The sequence below is a fragment of the Lichenostomus cassidix genome, chromosome 8 (assembly GCF_008360975.1).
Source record: "Lichenostomus cassidix isolate B80296 chromosome 8, HeHo_3.0, whole genome shotgun sequence".
Classification (NCBI taxonomy): Eukaryota; Metazoa; Chordata; class Aves; order Passeriformes; family Meliphagidae; genus Lichenostomus; species Lichenostomus cassidix.
In genome coordinates, this window is record NC_139489.1 from 25861700 (window position 1) to 25881346 (window position 19647).

General features: G+C 39.3%; 1 protein-coding gene across 3 annotated transcripts in view; it reads right to left on the reverse strand.

Moving 5' to 3' along the window:
* Positions 1-19647, reverse strand: part of CEP350 (centrosomal protein 350) — a 69933-nt gene that overhangs the window by 21047 nt on the left and 29239 nt on the right. For 2 of the 3 annotated variants that reach the window (XM_085068586.1, XM_085068585.1), the window contains exons 15-29: positions 19024-19213; positions 17472-17692; positions 17197-17360; positions 16422-16532; positions 16045-16176; positions 14459-14595; positions 13974-14093; positions 13367-13533; positions 12659-12855; positions 11917-12101; positions 10922-11009; positions 10419-10565; positions 9589-9746; positions 2111-2310; positions 172-383 (exon numbers count right to left, since the gene is read on the reverse strand). In XM_085068586.1, the coding sequence (XP_084924712.1) occupies positions 172-383; positions 2111-2310; positions 9589-9746; positions 10419-10565; positions 10922-11009; positions 11917-12101; positions 12659-12855; positions 13367-13533; positions 13974-14093; positions 14459-14595; positions 16045-16176; positions 16422-16532; positions 17197-17360; positions 17472-17692; positions 19024-19213 (2429 nt within the window). Of the gene's footprint in view, positions 1-171; positions 384-2110; positions 2311-5924; positions 6048-9588; positions 9747-10418; positions 10566-10921; positions 11010-11916; positions 12102-12658; positions 12856-13366; positions 13534-13973; positions 14094-14458; positions 14596-16044; positions 16177-16421; positions 16533-17196; positions 17361-17471; positions 17693-19023; positions 19214-19647 lie in introns of all 3 variants that reach the window. The other variant, XM_085068584.1, reaches the window with a different exon arrangement.

Genomic DNA, 19647 nt, shown 5'->3' on the forward strand with positions numbered 1-19647 from the left:
TTCAAAGCACATGTCTGATCACAATGATTACTCACAGTAATGTGAAATGCTATCGCAAACACAGAACATATTTAGTCAATGGTTTAATCTCTGCTTTGACAACTTGGATGGCTATACTTGCTACTTCTCTGATAGTGTGTAAGATTACAGACAGCAGAACAGTTCACTCACCAGTTTGCCAGGCGAGGTAGAGGACTTGAACTCTTCAGAATAAGCCATTTCTTCATTAATTGTACTCTGATCTGGGCTTTCTGGCTGTCCATGACCCATGGGCTCTGATGGGACAGACTCAGCAGGCAGACTGCCAAGATCTTCTGGGATAGAGCTTTCACTGTTCAGATGAGAGCAAGAAGGCACTGGAGACTCTTCCCCACTAGCTGTTTCTGAGATTCAGTGAGAGAAAAAACAAAGCATATCAGAACTTGCACCATCTTATAAGCAGAGGTTGAAGGCATATAGGGCAGAAGACATAAGGTTGAAGGCAAACTTTTATGCTCTCTGCATATAAAGTAGCATCTGCTACCAATACATGTCAAACAAGCATTTTTTCACTCACCTAGACACTGACGGTGAAATATTTAGTAAGAACAAGCCTGTTTACCTGTTTATTTGTAAACAAATATGATTTAAAGCTATGATTTGTGTTGAAGAAACAACTGGATGTGACAACCAGTTGTGCCCTGGTCTAGCTGACAAGGTGGTAAGAGGTTGATTATCTCAGAGGTCTTTTCCAACCCAAATGATTCTGTACATCTGTGAAAACTGCCAAACAGCCCTAGTGATTGCTGAATATCTAAAATAAAAAGGTTTTCAGGCTATTCTAACATTTCCCAGACAACACACTCCAAAAATATTATTAGGGAAACCTGTCCTTCCAGTTGACCACAGAGCAGCAAGAGTCACTATTAGTCTGAAGAAGTCATGGAGGAGCATATAATCTGCAAGCCAGATCTTGAATTTAGAATTGATTGCTTCCTTTACAGTTGTTGCAGAAAACATTTTAATGTTATGATTTCATCATGAGTCTCTCAAACAGCAACAAACAAAATAATAAGTTGGGTTTTCAATATTCCTGTTTACTAAATTCCGCAGGAGTCATGGCATTACTGAGGCAGCCATGGAGAACTGCTTAGTGTTTGAGCAAAGGCTGGGAAGAGGAACTTTTCCTTCTAAAGCAGGACTGTTCTCCAAGGCTTGCTGGTAGACACAACTAGTAGAAAGCCAGTGTATTTTCTCATCTATTGATGAGAATTCAGTATTCATGCTGAATTTTTGTTCATTGGAACTTACTGACTCATACACATATCACCTTTAAAACATCTTACAAGGCCTAAAATTCACATCAGTGCTTTAAGTAATAAGTGTAATAGGGCATAATTCTGAATTCCCTTTGCACATTCAAAGGATGTGCTGCCTGCTTTCTGCAAAGCAGGAAAAAAAGGAAAATATATTTGTTTTTAGAACAATCCCTGAAGTTTCATTATTTTCTCTCACTGCAATTCAGCTCTCTGTGCTTCAGCATGGTCCATTTAAGACAAAACAGTAAAACTGTAGCTTCCAACATCTGAGAATTCAATTTTTCCTTACAAGAACATAATTTATACTAATTACATCCTAGCACACTTTACCACGGCTACACATTTCAAACAGGTTGCATTACAACGGAGGGAAGAAAAAAATTCTTCCACGTTTTTGAAAACACAGACAATGGCAAAGCAGGCCCTGATAGGAGCCATCTTCACCAACAGCATTAAAGCTAACAGGAAGAGACACTTTTCTCACTACTGGGGCAAATGGTTTTAACAGAGTAAGTTCAGAAAACTATCAGCAAAAGATCATGCCATTCTGCTTTGAAAGACAGCAATTAGTTTAAAAATTGTATGTAGAAATGAATGATGGGCTTATGCTGCACTGCACAGCAAAGGAGAAATACACATTATAGTGTAAAATAGGCAACAGAAGGCAATAGAGAGCAGAAATTGAGATACTAAGAGTGTCCAGAAAACAACCAAAATATCAGAAAATCTAGCAAGTGCAAACCAAAGCAATCCCTGTGTCAAATTATGCTTCACTCTTGCCATTTGTGTCACTTCCCACCACTTCCCATTACCTTTGGGCTCAGTTCTCTGATCTCCCAGCTCTTTCTTGGCTATTTTGGTTTTGAGCAGCTCTTTGTCCCAGGCAGCCAGAGCCTGCTTTTCCATCCGCCGTATTTCTGCTTCCTCTGCATCCAGGCGGCGTTTCCACTCCAGCAGTTCTTCGGCGTGCTGTCGGCGCTGCATCAGCTTCTGTTCCCGCTTAGTTAGGAACCTGACAGGCAGAGCAGAGCACAATGGGAAAACAGCCAGCCACACTCAGATCCCAACACCCAGATGCTCAATTGCCACCATTCCCAGAATTGCTGTTGTTCAGTTTGTTTTCTAGGATAATATCCACACCAACTACCATCTCCCAGACTTCTGATGTGCTGCTGAAAAACGCCCCCAAATAGACAAGAGTTTTCTCTGCAGGAAGCAATCTCTACATCATACTGTAAACAGGCCGTTTACATTTAAAAAATCTTTGAAATCATTAAAAGTGCTACAAATATTCACTGAACTGAAAAGAAAAAGTTCACAATTTCAGGATATAAAAAGTACCTGTGGTATTAAACTGGAACCTTCTAGAAAGCTGTGACCATTTGAAAAATGAACTGTTCTTTCTTGCTAATCCCAGTGACAGAAAAAAATGTAATTTCAGTTGCCCCACAGTTTTTCCCAAATATGTAACTGTAAGAGAAGGTGATTCTATATTATTAGTCCTCCTGGACTTTTAATCCTTCTTCCTTTAAGCATCATCTCTATGGATTGCCACACTTGGAATGTTAACTGTGAGCTGACAACATCAAGATAATAATGATGCAGGACTGTTTCTTCCCAGCTACTAACAGACCTAGCTGGTATTTTAAGAATAAATAAAAATTAAAGCTCATGCTGAAAATTAGGAGATATTTTCCTTCTGACAAACAGCTCTTAAGTGGACTATGAAAACTTAGAATTGACAAAACACTCACAGGACCTTGTAGATATGAATAGTGAACAGACTTGTTCTCTGCCAGCTCTTGTCTCATTTCTGAGCATTGAAGTAACCAAGACTATAGCACTTAAACTTTCAGACAGTAAATTGGAAGCAAGTTCAACATCAATTGCACACACTTCCTCTGGCATGCCAGGTCTAGAGATGAGTCTATCAATTCATTAATCTCCAACACTGAAAGCTTTAAGATGTCATAGAATCATTCTGTAGAGAATACATGGTTTGCCAGCTAGAGGGAGTTTGTCATCGGTACAGAAGCTGCGTAGCTGTAAAAGGCAGACTTCAAAGACTTGTGATACTCTGTTTTTGCAAATGCCTTTATAATTTTCAAGCCACTCCAAGCACTTAGTATCAAAGTTTTTAAGCTGCAAAGCAGATAATAATCTCACTTGTGCTTTTTAGTCTCTCATGTTTCAAAAAACTTTTTTATTTACAGAGACTGGAATGGCCAAGTGACTGACGTGCATGTCTCGCCTGCTAAGGGACATTTCTTGTTTGCTCCCTTAGTGTTTGTTCTGTTCCCTGGAAAAGTGAGCTGGCAGTTGATCAGAAAGGTTAAGATTCAGATAAGTCTTTTTCTAAGACAGACTCAGACAAAGGGAGCAAATTATGACATGAAGTGGAAAGTCTCAGAAGCCAGTAAGAGATACTCACAATCTTCTTTCTGATGGTCAAAACAAGAGCAGGTAAAAAACAGAAGCACCTCAGAATCTCTAGAACATCAGCCACCTTCAAGCTGACAGATTCCACACTTTTGTGCATTATTTTATCACTTGCTATAGACAAACATCAAACATCATCTACACTTAGGCAAAACTGACAGGCTGGTATCATTAAGAGAGCAAACTAACAACAGTAATTGCATTACAAACATGACAGGGACGGTCATGATGATGTTGTGTCTTTCACCAGCACTATCAGATTTATCCACTCTTACTCTCACACACACATCAGTTCCAATTAGTCCAGAAGTTCATGCATTTGGAACTTGTGATGGAGGTCATTATCACAATGACCTCAATGCAAAAAGCAACTTTTTCTTCTTTCTCCACCTACTGTTTGATTTCATCAGAAAGTTATGCAGTTTACTGGATGTTGAGAGAGGCAAGTCCAGTCGAAATAAAATTCAAGAAAAAGGCTGAAATAAATGGATTCACAAGAGCAGGACTCCTTAAAAGCAGATGTCAAGTGAATTGACCCAGAAGGCCACAAACAGGAGGAGAATTAATGAAATTGCCATGAAAATAATTACCACACAAGAACTACTTAGTAAGAAAGATAAGTCAACAGAAATTATGGGAGAGAAAGAGGAATTCCAACAAAAAACCCACACGAAGAGGAGGATCAAAGCAGCATGGCCAAAGATGCAGACCCTTTCATAACCCTGGGGTTTTAAAGGCCAGAGCCACAAGGTAGCAGATGCATTGCCTTAATATTTACTGCAGTCTAGAGGGTTCCAGTTGCAACACCAAGCGTACACATTTATCCTCAAAAGCAGAAAAAAAAATTTGCAAAAGCACATCTGGCATCTATGCAGCTGGAAATGTGGGGGAGCAATGAGAAAGCAGCAGCACTCAGATTACAGCAGCATGATTTCAAAAGTCTATTTCCCTGGTGCTAACATCATAGCATTTATCCATGCATTTCAAATATTAATATTAACCTGCTGCTCTAAATTGTACTTGCACATTTTAAGGTGTATTGACTATAAGCCCAAACGATGTGGTTTCAGCAGCTGTTCTGAAGTAGTAAGCAGAGAGTGGGAGCAATGTGAACTGTCTGTGTCTGTCTACCACTCAGAACACAGCAGGAGTAAGAGATTAGAATCCAGGAATGGTTTGGTTTGGAAGGGCCATTAAAGATCATCCAGTTCAACCCCTCTACCATGGGCAGGGACTCCTTTTGCTAGAGCAGGCTGCTCAAAGCCCCAGCTGACCTGACCTTGAACACCTCCAGGGATGGGAGAGGTTGTTTCTCTGGGCAAACTGTGCCAGTGCCTCACCAACCTCACAGTAAAGAACTTCTTCCTTCTATTTAATCCAGATCTACCCTCTCTCAGTCTACAACCATTAGCCCTTGCCCTATCACTACAGGCCCAGGTAAAAAGTCTCTCTATCTTTTTCTTACAGCCTTTCTGTATATACTGAAAAGGCACAGTAAGGTCTCCCTGGAGCCTTCTCTTCTCCAGATTGAACAAGCCCAACTTTCTCAGCCTCTCTTCAAAGGAATGGTCTTCCTTCTTTAAATTTTTGTGGCCTCCTCTGGACTCTCTCCCACAGGTCCATGCCTTTCTTGCACTGGGGACCCCAGAGCTGCATACAGGACTGCAGGTGGGGTCTCACCAGAGCAGAGTAGAGAGGTAGAACCACCTCCGTTGACCTGCTGACATGTTTTTCCACACAGCCCAAAACAGAGTTGGTTTTCCAGGCTGCAAGTGCACACTGCTGTGTCACATCCAATTTTTTGGTCTATCAGCATCCCCAAGTCCTTCTCTACAGAACTGTTCTCAATACATTCATTCCCCAGAGTGAACTGATACTGGGAATTACCCTGACCCAGGTGCAGGGCCTTGCACTTGGCCTTGCTGACCTTCATGAGGGTCACATTGGCCCAATCCTGAAGCTTGTCCAGGTCCCTCTGGATGGCATCCCTTCCCTCCAGCAAATCGACTGCACTGCTCAGCTTGGTGCTGAGGGTGGACTAATCCCTCTGCCTACATCATTGATAAAGATTGGGAAACAGCGAGGCAAGTGTCAAACACATCCACTGCTGAAGAACCTCTGGACTTTCTAGGACTGAACAGAGCATGCTCTATCAAAGAGTCTATCACTGGAGAAATATACAGTTACCTGACCAATTGGTTGTAGATATACAGCTGGAATTTGGGGTGGAGGTTGGGAAAACAGACACTGAGAGAGGCCCAGTGGTGAGACGTAAAGACAGAGAAGAAGTAGTGAACAGGAGAGCAGTGTCTACAAAATAAGGAGGAAGAGTTTAAAACTAAGATAGCAATTAAGGCAGAAAGAATGAGAAAAGGATAGCATCTAGCAAAGAACTTTAAAATTAATTGCATTTAACATTGTATAGTTAATACCCAACATCTGCAGTACAAAAACTATACACTGTTATGCAGAAGGTTACAGAATATACACTTACAACACTTCGTTGTCTGTTAATGAAAGACAAGCTACTTTCACACTGCTGTATTTTTCTTTAAATTTTGGAAAGAGTTTTATTACTTTGATGCGGACTTCCACATGCACTGGTTAATATACCTCAGCCTGACCTTTTGCCTGCTATTCTCTCAACAGAGTGCATCATTAAAGAGCATGCTGGTTTTGTAATATCAACAATTTGCTGGTCTGAAACTTTAAACACATTTTCATTCACCTGGCGAATTTACCTCAGTAAAATTATTTCTACAGTAAGGTAAGCACCAGTGAAAAAGCAAAGAAAAAAGAGATTAAATAATTTATTTTTAAAACAAACAATTCCAGGAAAGGTCCAAGATATACTAGCCATTCACATTCTAGCTACTAATTGTGATTTTTTGCAACAAAATCTCAGAATACTTATATATTTCATTTGAAGTATTAACGGCAGAAAGAAAATACCTATTTGTTAAAAAATCTGCATAAATTACAGCTCTGCTTAAAATGGTATTTCTTAAATGTATCACCATTTTAAGCTAATTCCTAATGAATCATCAAATTTATAGAAAAATATCATGCTCCATTTAGCTCTATCAACTACAATGCAAGCTAAGAAGCACACTAAGGAAAAGCAAATGAAAACAAGCATTTAATCAGTTATTGCACAGATTATCACTAATGCTGCATATGCAAGGAAAGCCAGGGGAAAGTGGTTAATTCTCTTTGACAGAGCATGCTCCTGTTCACATGCAGGCTACACAGACTCAGCAGGTAAAATGAAAACAGAACTATTCTTTCATTCCCCTTTTAGCAGAAGACAAATATTAAAGCTGCCTCCCTAAGTAAGGAAACCAAAGGATTTCCACCTTGCTGTGGAGTACAGCAAATCCAGCATAGCAGGCTTTCCCAATTCCTTCCTCCAGTTCCTTTGTATTTATCATTCAGTTTCTTCCCTTTTGCCCTATTTCCCACCCTGATTCCCCTGAAATGGCAGCTTCCTATCATTACACCCCGAACCAAAGATCTTACTCTACTATTTTTATAAATTGGGACATTAAAAAAAAGATAACAAGTCAGCACTGTTTTTCAATCAATAAGCACTTCTATCACTACCAAAACAGCTGTCAAAAGTGTGCAAAAACTGTACAATATGAATATCAAGTTTTAGAGAATCATCTATGCTTACACAAAATACTTCCTCCTTTGAACATATGCAACAAAACCATAAAACCAAAAATACATGACCACATATATCACACACAATTTCCACTTGTTTTGCTTAAAGGTAATTGTTCCATATCAAATCCTGGTATCCAGCTTTTGAAAAGTATTCTCCAGGTGAGCAGTATTTCCAACTACATAAAATAATAATAAAATTATGCCTAAAATATCTTTAAAGGTAGAACATACTTTATATCTGCTACTATCCCTTGTAACAGTAGTAATTATCAATATGTAAGTCTTTATGCAATTGTAAATGTTGCTTAGAAATGACGGTACTTTGAAAAAATAAGATTTCAAGAATAATATTGACAAAGCCACTACCTGATAAAAAGTGGCAAAGAAAGTCTTGAATATACAAGTATATTTGTCATCTCTTTTAGTATTAATACTATATCTCAAAATTCATGAGCTGCAGATTGTTTTTTTATCACCAGTTGAAATTTTTTGAACCTTGTGGGGGAAAAAAGATGAAGACCCTCTTTTAACAAAAAAATAAGATCAGAAGAAAAAATTATTTTCTGGAAACGTTAGAAGTCATCACGGCCTATAACACACAAGCTTTTCAAGTCCCCTTCTTAAGCCATTTACCAGCCTCAAAATATACTTTGAGAATTTGCCACTGTGATGATAGGGTGGTTATCATATGACTTGGAATGCCAGGAGTTTAGTTTTGAAAATTTGACACCTCAGAAACTTTTAATTATCAGTGATTTTGGCTGTTCAGTTTACCGGATGCTACCAGAGGAGTCCGAATAAAACACAATCAACTCAAGCCAGACACAAAGGTCATGAAACTACAACATGTTTTTAGTTTTTCCTACTTATACCAAAGCCTCCCTTACTGCTATTGGATTTTATTTTCATCAAATACATGCATGTGTGGGAAATGTGTTTCTCAAATGACTGCAAGCAAATCATTTTGCTGAGGCTGCTAAGGAGTCAAGGACAGCTAGCCTTACATGGCACTGCCTGCTTTGTGATGTTTTATCCAGCTGTGCTCGGAGTCTCAAGAGAAAACACACTACAAAGATCACCCACACTGACTAAAATGCAATGACTATCTTAGTTTTAAGCCCAAAAAATTGTTTAAGCAAAGAATATTTCTTCTGGCAACTATCAGAAGCCAGACTTTCAATGGATTAGTCTCAAGTAAGAATTTAAGCTTCAAACAAATGAGCACAAGCAGGTAAAGTCTTTGGGATGTTTCCTGCACACAAAGTAACTCCTACACCAAAACGATGCAGAAACAATTTTTTATCTAAAACAATTTAATAGGTGAAATCAGGAGATTCAATTTAGATTTTCAGACCTAGGAACTGCACATAAATTTTGTTATTTCCTCTGAAGCCTAACAAACATTTTCAACATTTTTCCAACCTGTGAACCACATATCTTTTCAGTCACATACAAACCACCTCCATTAATAAATAAAATATTTAAAGAACTCATCCTAGCTGATTTTAAAGCAAAGAGAATTAAAATTCAGCAGCTGGATAATTAGATAAAAATCATATGCCTGACAATCTCAGCATCTTTCTGTGAGCCAGATCTGAAACTCAGTTACTAGTCTTTGCATAAGACAATTGCTATTACAAGTTACATTTCAATTGAAGATAAAAATTGGTGCTGTAATTCCAGAGTCTCACCCCCTATATTTTTTTACCCTTTAAGGTAAAAGGGGAGATACAAAATACAGGCACCATTTTGACCATTTGACTTCAGGTCTCTCATTCCAAGAGAAACTCTTACAAGATGTGCTGTGAAGCCTAAGAACCTGTGCACATTCTTTGTACCTACAACCATCAAAATCTCTTCAGCTGATGTGCTTCTTCCAACTCTATCAAGTACAAAGAATATCAAATCCGATCTTCTACAATAAAACCTTGACCACATGGTATGCAAAGTAATAATGTTTGAATTTTAGTACTCATGCAGGAACTGTGGGCTTTAAATTATTATATTCAAAGATTAATGCAGTTTTCATGCTTCCAAACTGCTGTTTTTCAGGCAATTCAAAGTGTGTGTGGTATCAACACCATTAATTTTTCTGATGGCCATTTTTAGGCATATGTGGGCCAAACCAACTTGTTCCAATAAAAAAGCAAACTTATGTAAAAGAAAAAAAATATATAGTTACTTTTCATCCATTCTGCTGCGCATTTTTTTAAGTTTCTGCATAATGCTGCTGGTCTCACTGCTGGAGATGGAGATTGGGGAAGGGCTGCGTGTTTCTGCATCGGTTGGCAGTGGGCTGGACCCATTGCTCTGCTTGATGTCATCCTCGCTGGGAAGTTCCTGCAATTAAGTGTTAAAATAAGAAAAAAGCATTAAAAGAATATTCCAAAATTCTTTTAAAAGTTGTGTTAATTTAGCTTCCTTCTGTCTAGATTACATGAAATAACACTTCAGATAAATCTGTCCACCTGCAGATTTAAGTTCATTTTCCAACCTAATTTTTACTTGACACACAGCTTTTAGCTACACCCTTTCTCTCAATAATTTAAATTCTCCCCTAACTGTAACCAGAACAAAAAAAACCTAATTCACTTACCCAAACAGAAAACTAATCTTTTCTACAGTACTACTATTAAACCTATGTCTTCTTGAAGTTTGTAAGGAGGCAGCCAGTTACCAAAACCTCATCATATGACAAATAATCAAACAAAATCAAAGCCTGAGAGACCTAAGCATCAAAAAACTCACATTCCCAAAGTCATTAGTTCAGCTGAGAATGAACAAATACCATCTATTGCACAGTTAAAAGTTATTCTAACTTCTCCAAAGGCATTTCCTTAAACAATGCTCTAAAGCAATTAAACATGAAATTGTTGAGATAAAAGGGTGAGACCATTTGAGGCAAACAAAACCTCCAAGCGATGGGTCCAATGTAGCAGCTTTCCATTCCTGTAAACACTGAAGCTGCATGGCTGAAGAGAGAAGACTCCAGCTTCTGTGTTGAACACTCACCAGCTTGTTTTCTCCTGCAGATTTCAGTTTTTCCTGCAGTTTCATTGTAGTCTGACGGATTCGCTCGATTTCTGCCTGCTGTTTAAGGATGAGCTGTCTCTCCTTCCGAGCAGCCTTGTTCGCCTCCTGAAGACGCTTAATTTCTGCCTTTTAGGTAGAAAAGATACAGCGTAAGAACAGTAACAAAGCCCTCTCAAGAACACACTCAAAACTGCCACAGTGCCCTTGCTATAGGTTTGAAATTACTGTAATCACACAAAGAAGTAACTAGCCTGAACTTCAGCAGCTAAGAACTGAAGATCAATTAATATTTCAAAGTCTCGACCATGAGATTACAGATGGAGAAGGACCCTTTAGAACAACACATTGAATATGACTGAATGCCAATAAAACTTACAGATAAGAAATACTGCTGGTTCTCCATTCCTAGCCTTTACAGTGTCTGAACCATTTAACAGGTACACAGGGGTTTCAACAGGACTTTCCCAGAATGCATTCCTTACCTTCTCCTGCTGTAACCTCAGCAGCAGACCACGCTGCCTCTTTCGAATAGGAGGCATTTTATCATCCTCTCCCTTGTCTCGCAGATGCCTGCAAATAGATTGGAAGTATAAATAAAGTAGTAAGATTGCTTTATAATAACAAATAATAGTAAAGTAATGTGAGAAAAGTGCACAAAAGGCTTTTTACTCTTCAAAGTGAAAAAAAAGGTTTACTTTTCCTATTCTGCAGAAGGGTATATACCTTAATCCTTGGCATTCTCTATGGTGCAGCATTTTTTACTGTTTGGTCAGACAGGCCCAGTAAAAAGACCAGTGCAGGAAATAGGAGATTGCACAAGAATGGGCAGACACTCTGCAGAAGTAGCACACTCACCATTTGAGATAGACAAAAGGAAGGACTTGGCCCATCACCTAACAACTGTTTGTCAAATTCACAACAAGAAATTGTAAGAAAATGTCTGCTGAACAATGGTATTCTCATGCAGAGAAAATTATTGATTAAATCTGGCCACCACTGTTTAGTAATATCAGTGGGTGCTGCAAGTGAACTCCAGGACAAAGCACATCTTAGGCTGGGAACAAATCATTAAGTACAACATGTATCCAGATTCACAAAATGTGGCCTGAGTCAACTAAAACCTCACATACACATCAAGCAAAGAAAGGTCAAACTGACACTTCTATACCTTCCTGAATTTAGATGTGTAGAGTAATGGCTGGCAACTGCGTTCTCTGATTGACAGCAAAGATCTGATCTTCTACTGTTTCAGTGAAATTCTCTTTTAATCAAACCACATTCAATGTAAATATTGAAGCACATTTATAAACTGGATCCTGTTTTTTCCAAGTCCCAGTAACAACTGTATAGAATACTGATGTCAGAAAATTAGTTCAACCATTAATACTTAAAGAGGGAGAGGTAAGGTGGAAACAAAACCTTGAGAAGTAGAAGGAAATGGTTAGTCAGCAATAACATATATTCAGAGCTGCCTTACTTTTTCTGATGTTCCAGCCAAGCCAGTTCAGCCTTGGTCTTCTCTTTGAGAGCCTTCTCCCGGAGCCGTAGCAGTGAGGACTGATGAGCTGCTCGCATTTCCTCCTCTTTCATGTACTGCCTTACCATCTCCATGGTAAACTTAGAGAAACTATCTTGCCCCCCTGAGAATGGCATGCTTAGCTCCTAGAAAGCAAGACAAAGGTGGCATGATTTGATAACACCAAAATGCCAAGGCTTTTTTTCAACTACTAAGTGCATGTGTGTATACACAGATACACACACAAAAACAGGTGCAGGAAGGGAAGTTGTTTTCCTCTGAGCTTTGTGCAGACCAGCTTTTTCTGCCCTGGGCTGTGTGGCAGTTTTGGGACGTCCCCACTTTGGCCAGAGAGATGAGGCATACTCTTGTATTTCCTAGCTATGTGTTGGCATAGTTGGAGGACTTAATCCATTGGGCTTTTAAAACCTACCTCAAAAAGTAACTCAGCTTCTCCAAAGCCACAAGGTAGAGGCCTGGATGGACTGTATCATAAGTCATCCCACTTGCACAAGTGACATACAGCATGATTCATACATCTCCCTGTTTTGAGATGCTCAGAGAACCACAGGGAGGGAAAGAACCCTCAACTCTGCAAACACAGCTAAGAACGGCTTAAGCTTAAGCTTCACTTGAAGCTTCTCAGCTTAACTATGTCAGCTCACCTAATTTAATTTAACTTTGCTACTGTTGCCTGACCTACCTTGATAGATGACAGAGCTGTTTTGTCTGGGGACACTTCCTCATCAGAATCATCACGACTGCCCCGCTTCTTCTCCAGGTTATTTCTCCGATGACTCTCGGAGGGCAGCAACGATCGAAAAGATTTTTCTTCAATCTCATCCTCTGTCATGGACTCATCAAATTTCAGGGAATACTCTGTTGCAACAGATGCAGAATCTGAGGGAGAAATCAGAAAAGTGGCTTTACACTCAGGTATGCACCATGAATGCAATTTTAATCTGTGTCATCTCAGTAAAGTTAGGGGAGTCAGAAAGGCAGGGAGATAACTACTCTAATGTAGAAAAATGGGTGTGTTAGAAACAGTGATTTTGACTTAGAGGACATACATTATCTAGCTTCAAGAGACCTAACAGACTTGTGTAGCCAGGTATAAACACTTCTGGAGCTACTGAAACACTTGGTGCTGTGCTTGCAGGCTCAGCAAGTGAGCATCTGGCTAAACTAACACAGCAGAATGTACAATCACTCTCATGTGCAGCATCTCAGAGGTTCCCATCTCACTGTGCCATCCCCTGTTACCTCTAAAGAGACTACATTCAATTCACCTGGGGTTCAGCTTTCTTTACACACATTCCCTCATTTATTTCAGAAATTCATTCTCAAACAGCACCATTCTCCCTCTCCCCTTACCACCTTCAGAGCATCACACACCAACAGTACAGCCAACCTTTTTCATCTGGCAGGGACAAAACACTGTCACTGGGCAAGGAATCATCCGCAGCAGTCTTAGCCTGCTCTTCAACACTGCTGGTTGTCTTCTCACGACGGGAAAGCTTCTTCTCGTTCTCCTTAGAAGATGGAACTGAAGGACTCTCCTGGCGGCTGCTGGTACTACTGTGTTATCAAGAGACAATTTTTTAAAAAATTACATTGCACATTTTAAAATACTTATATTGCATTATACTGTACACACCATGATTAACATAAAAATAAACAACATGCAGAGGGTTTGGGCTTGGTTTTAAAAGGCAGCTTGGCTACTTTAAAATTCTAGGTTTGATCAAACTTCTGATTGTTATTTTTATTCTAGCTTAAAGTCTACATGGTTTGAAGATGTGCACATCCTTTACCTGGTAGTGAGCAGTGATGATAAACCACTGTACATGTATCTTCTTTCAGATTTTAAAAGGGTGAACAAGTTAGAAATTCTCTTTTAGAAGTTAGAAGAACTACAGAGAACAGAATTTTTCCAGTTCAATACAGAAGAAGGGCTGTGAAACTTCATGGGACCTAACTAGATCAGGTAATTGAACAGGACACAAAAAGCTTCTTACCTCTGATCATGAACCTTTGATCTTGAGGACTCATAGTAACTATCAAACACTGGTGAGTATGTCTGTTTTGAGTCACCTGTCTCCTCTTTACCTTGTGATATTGCACCAGACTCACATTTCCTGGAAATGAGAAGCATTTGGGGTAAATCTGAATTGTTTTAAATATAGGAGTAATACACTTCCATGAGCTTTCATCAGTTTACTAGAAGTAGTAACAGCTAAAATAAAAGATTTCTTAAAGTTTAAACTAATTAAATCATCCCACAAAGCATTTAGATAATCTTTTTCTACTCTTTTATGTAGAGTTTCACAGAACCAGTTAATGTCACCTTTGGTGTACACTATTAAGGGCACAAAGATGGAATCCAAGTTCTCCTTAAACACTCACTCATTATGACATCTTAAAATTTTCTGCAAGAATAGGTGAAGCAAAACCCACCAAATCTAACTTCCCCCTTCCCAAGATGTGAAACATTAAGCCAAACCTGTTTGTATCAGCTCGGGCTCTCATCTGCTTCATGAACTCCGAATGGTGCTGCCGCTGGTGGTCAAACAAGGTGCTGACTGGAGCAGCTGGGGCACTGACAGTGTCTGACATCGGGGTCCGTGCTAACTCTGTCATCTGAGTACAACAGAAAACATGAGTACAGTGAGCTTATCAGCATCAAGATGTTTCTGGAAAACAGTCATTCTGGCAGGCAATTTAGAGGTTTATAACAAATGAGTAAGGCATGGGGTTACGATGGTTTGTAACTACCTATGTGTTACCTCTGATGCATACTGCTCTGTGAATAAATATTCCTCCATACTCTGTTCCTTTACACATAATAAATTACAGAGTACATCCAAAAATATTCCCAGCCCATTGGTGACAGGTGTTTCCACTGCTGCATTCCAGTTAAAATAAATGGCTGTTCAACTGACTATCTGGAGCCATTTGTGAACGAGGATGGAAAAGCTACCCTGCTGGCCCAGCATCAGTGACCAGGTCATCCCCATCAGCCTCTCCACTTGCATCTCTTATGCTCAAACTTCAAGCAAGACTTGAAGAGATTAAAACCCTACACCAAATAAAAGCTGTCTCTGTTCCTTCTACATTGTTTCTTAATTGGTTTCTATCCACTTCAGCTCTAAAAACTACAAATGTTTCCTTGTCTTTATCCAAGACTGCCCTACCTACTCTCAATGACCAATACACTGCATGTATTTGAGGTGTCTGAGCTTTTCTGCTCCTTTAAACCATTCTTGTCTACTCAAAAATTATTTAAACTTCACATTATTTGGCAGAGCCCAGAACATCAGTATTATTCTATAATTCCATTACTCATCATAAACCCAGCCTTGGTGAGCACCAACATGCGCATGAGATATGAAGAAACAGTTTTGTTCACACTCATCAGCCTTTTGCACTCCATCCCATAACACTGACCCACAGTCACTGTGATTTCTAAACTATGATGGAGTAAGAGCATTCTTGGTTACTGTGCTCCTCACCCATGTGTGAAGCAGCTGCTACATGCTGGTAATAAGCAGTATAAAAACTGATAAAATGATATAAAAACCTGAAAACTAATAAATATAGCAGAAGAACAAAGAGAGATTCAAAAAGAGGAAACTTCAAACTCTGTACCAAGTCAAAAGCTTTGCTGGAGATCCTCCCCTCTCCTTTTTTTAAAATTTAATTTGTTGCTCTTCTACCTTCAGCAGTAAGCAAAATTGCAACTTCTTTTCCAATTTAATTTGCATATGAAACAGATATAGGATCAATCCTTAATGGAGATCAGCTCTTACAAACTAAAGATGCTGTGTTCACTGTCATCACTCTACACTGGAACAATAAACTTCTTAATAGTTCATTAACTGGAAGATCATAAGAATATGGAACAGGGATTTAAGGCTGGTGATTGACTTCTAAGTAATGATGCCAGAGAAGCTCCTTTGAAGTCCTATCATTTGTCATGTTATGAAAGTGAAAAAGTTATACCAAGAATGACACCAAACAGAAAATAACTTAAAAGGAAAAAATTAATACTGAAATTAAAATAGTTTTTCTCTTTCCATAGGACCTCACCTCACGGAGCTGGTGAGCTGCATCTGTAGAGAGCAGTGCAGGTTCTGCCTGCTTGACTGCAGCCTTGCTCGGGGACTCCTGCCCAGCCTCCTGCCATGACTGGACCAGCTGCTGCAGTGACTCTGCATGGACCTATGGAGCAAACACACACAGTTCAGCTCTTCAAAATGTTCTGGCCATAATAACTGCAGATTGATTTCTCAAAATCTGGGAGAAAAAAAGTTTGAATTAGGCCCTCGAGAGTTTCCTTTAGCTATATTAAACCCTTTTGGCACGTTCATATGTTCACAGCTTCAAACTAAGAATTCCTGTAGGCATGGATTTACTTACAGCATTTTGACTCTTACATACTCTGTATTTTTGAAGTGTAGCCTTACCTGAGCTGCCTTCTGCCTTGTCTCTTCCAGTTGCCTCTGACTTTCTAAAGCTTCTTGTTCAGCCTTGATTTTAAAAAGAGCCAAGTCCCGTTCATGGCGCTGCTGTTGTGCCTGCAGATGAGGAAAACAAGTTTTAACCATTCAAGTTCAATACAAAGACTTTATTTGCCTTAGCCCCTGGTTGCAACTACCTCTGAAAGATCTGGATCTATTCTGCTGAGGATGTCTCTTCTGCTGAAAGAATTTTCACCTACTGACTGACCCTCGTCCTTTTTAAGGCAATGCACATTCCCCATGCTCTTCTACCACAGTGCAGAAAGGAGTTTAGGAGATCAATTCATTCAACTAACTAGAATAAACAATCTTGTCAACACAAGGAAACTTCAACCAAAAATATTGGTTTTGTGGAATAAAACAAATCATCCAGCCCAAACAACTACACTGCATGGCTCTGGAATCCAACATCAATCCCAGTAAACAATCATGCCTTTATCTGTCTGAGGAACAAAATCAAAACAGTGATTCCAGCTAACGGTGTATTAATGACACATATTCCAGAGTCACTTCTTCCTTGGTGTCAACTTAAAATAAGAAAGATAACATAACGTTAATCCTAAAAAATGGACGTTGTCAGAGATGCCTCATCATATCCATTTCAATTTCTCTGCACTGCTAACAAAAGCTTAACTTGCCCTAATTTGATTTCTTTTCTTGCAAACAAACAAACAAAATATAAAAAAAGGAAGGTTAAGATAAGGAAGTGTTTTCCCATCACCTTCAGAATCTGAGCCAAAGATACACTCTCCTGCTGGGCAAGTGAAATGCCTCGTACTCGCTCCAGATCCGAGAGCTGCCGCACAGACTCCTCGATAGCACTCAGGTAGTTCAGTTCTGCTGACAAACGATGCTGCAGCCCCGCGGGGGAGAAGCGCATACATCCTGCAGGACAACACACATTGGTCACCCTCACAGACTTCAGTGCTCCTCATCAAAAACTAAGGAAAAACGGTGTAGCTGCTCTGAGATTTAGCAATTTTATAAAAACCTCACCGTTTGCTGACGCTGCTCCGGCTGCAGACCTGCTGGTTCCCAGGCCCACATCAGGGAAGGCTACGTTTGGCTTCAGCCCTGGGGCTGTACCTCCAGAAAAGCCAGCAGGAGACTTGATTCTTTCTGCTGCATTGCCTACAGAATCAAACTGCAACATTTTTTGGGAGACAGGAGATGGGGAAGAAGTTGGTGTCTTCTGAGATCTTCCCTTGTCTGAGAAACTGACAGAGAAACAAAAAGCAAAAGGAGTTAACCGTCTCCTAGTCCAGCCATTTGATATGACAAAAAAGCAAGAACTTTGTTCTTCCATTCCTCTATACAAAGAGATCCATGCAAAGGCCACAGTCTGTTATGGTTTGCACAGGCCCACTCAATTTTTAGGAAATGGCCTCACAAAATGGGTTTTGTCCCTAAATCCCAGTTCAGGGTTACGTTTCTAGAGCACCCTGTTTTTCCCCAAGTATTAAGCCTAGCTAGCACACACACAAACAAAAATTTAAAACTAATTAACAGAGTATCTACATGTTCTACATGACCAGACAAGCAGTTTCAATGCCTCCTGTTAGGAGCATGGCATGAGAAAGTCAGGATGTAATCAACTGCATGTGCATTTTAAAAAGTGAACAGGTTACTATCAGCACATGAATGCAACTGATTGTGACAAGCCACTGCCCTGAGTCTTGATCACTCTCCTCAAATGAAATGAAAATTAAAATCTGACTTAAATAATTCACAAAATACTACAGTAACACTTCTTGAGAGAAGACATCTTTTTTAAACAGAGAAAATAATACAGATGCTTCTTAAATTTACTGTTCCAATTTTATTAAGCCGAAGAGGATTAACAGTGACTGTTTAAATCCTTTAGGAAGACATTCTGCTTTACTTGAAACATCTCAGGAGGTCAAAGGACCTTTCAAACCCAATACTGGATGTCAGCAACAGTCACCAATAGAAACCAATACCTCAGAACTGTTCTAAACCAACACAGAATGAGAGATCATTCATATTATTTGATCCTTTTCGGAAAAAGTGTAGTGAAAAGAGAGTGTTTCATAATCACTTCTATTGGACAATGAGCAAAAAAAGCGCATTTTTTGCTAGACAAGAAGAGGATGCAACAGAAAACTTATATGTCTTTCTCCTTTTTTATATGCTCTTTTCCAAGGATGGGTTCATCCCTCGAAAAGCATTGACTCACAGAGCTGGATAGGCTTTGTGAGAATTAGCTGAACACAAGTACAGCCAAAATTGTCTGTGTATCTACTGAAAAGAGTAAGGTGACTGCACACATTGACTAGACCCCCAACACACTTCTAACAGACCTTTTGTACAAGTGGGAAACAAAGACTGTACTTCAATGCTTAAGGTACTGGACATGACAGGACACCAAGTTTTGTATTTAAAATATAGGGAAAAAATGTTTTCTGCATGCCCATCCTACTAACACTTGACCATTTCTGTTACTTCTCTTTTGTATATCCAAAGACACAGCCAGTAACACTACCAAGCATCATTATATTTGCCTAAAGTCTTATAACATTCCTGTTACCTCATCAGGGAGTGTCCAGACAAGTTTTCCAGTGTGCTGTCTGTATCTGGGTTCTGCTCATGATCTTTATTAGAAATTCTGCTACTCGGTAAGGATTTCTTAGTATGTTGGGATCCCCACTCTAATTCAGACAGTATTTTATCTTCCTCCACAGAAAAGTGGTGAGAACTTCCATTGGAAGAGTCCAACCCTAAAAAAGCAACAACAACAAAAGTTTGTTTTGTTCTACATGTGAATACCTTACCATCACAAGCCCCAAAACAATTAACTGAGGACTTTTTTCCCCAGTTAAGGATGCCTTTCAGTTAGAAGTCTACAGATCCAACAAACAAAAAATGTAAATTTGGTGATGAAGCTCTCTTCTGTATATTGTGTTCACTGCCAAAACTGTCACTCATCCTTCATTTCAGCACACTATCAGTTTAAATAAAGAAAATACACGTTTGATTCTTAACTACAGATAATCAGAAAACAGCCTAGCCTTCTGGGTGAAAGGTAAAGAATTTTGAAAAAAATAGGAAGAGAGAGAATTTAGAATGCCCAATCCTGTTTTTCTCATGTTCCTATCAGCTTAAAATCTAGCTTTTTCTTATCCATTGCTTATATACTAAGAGTGCACCAAGC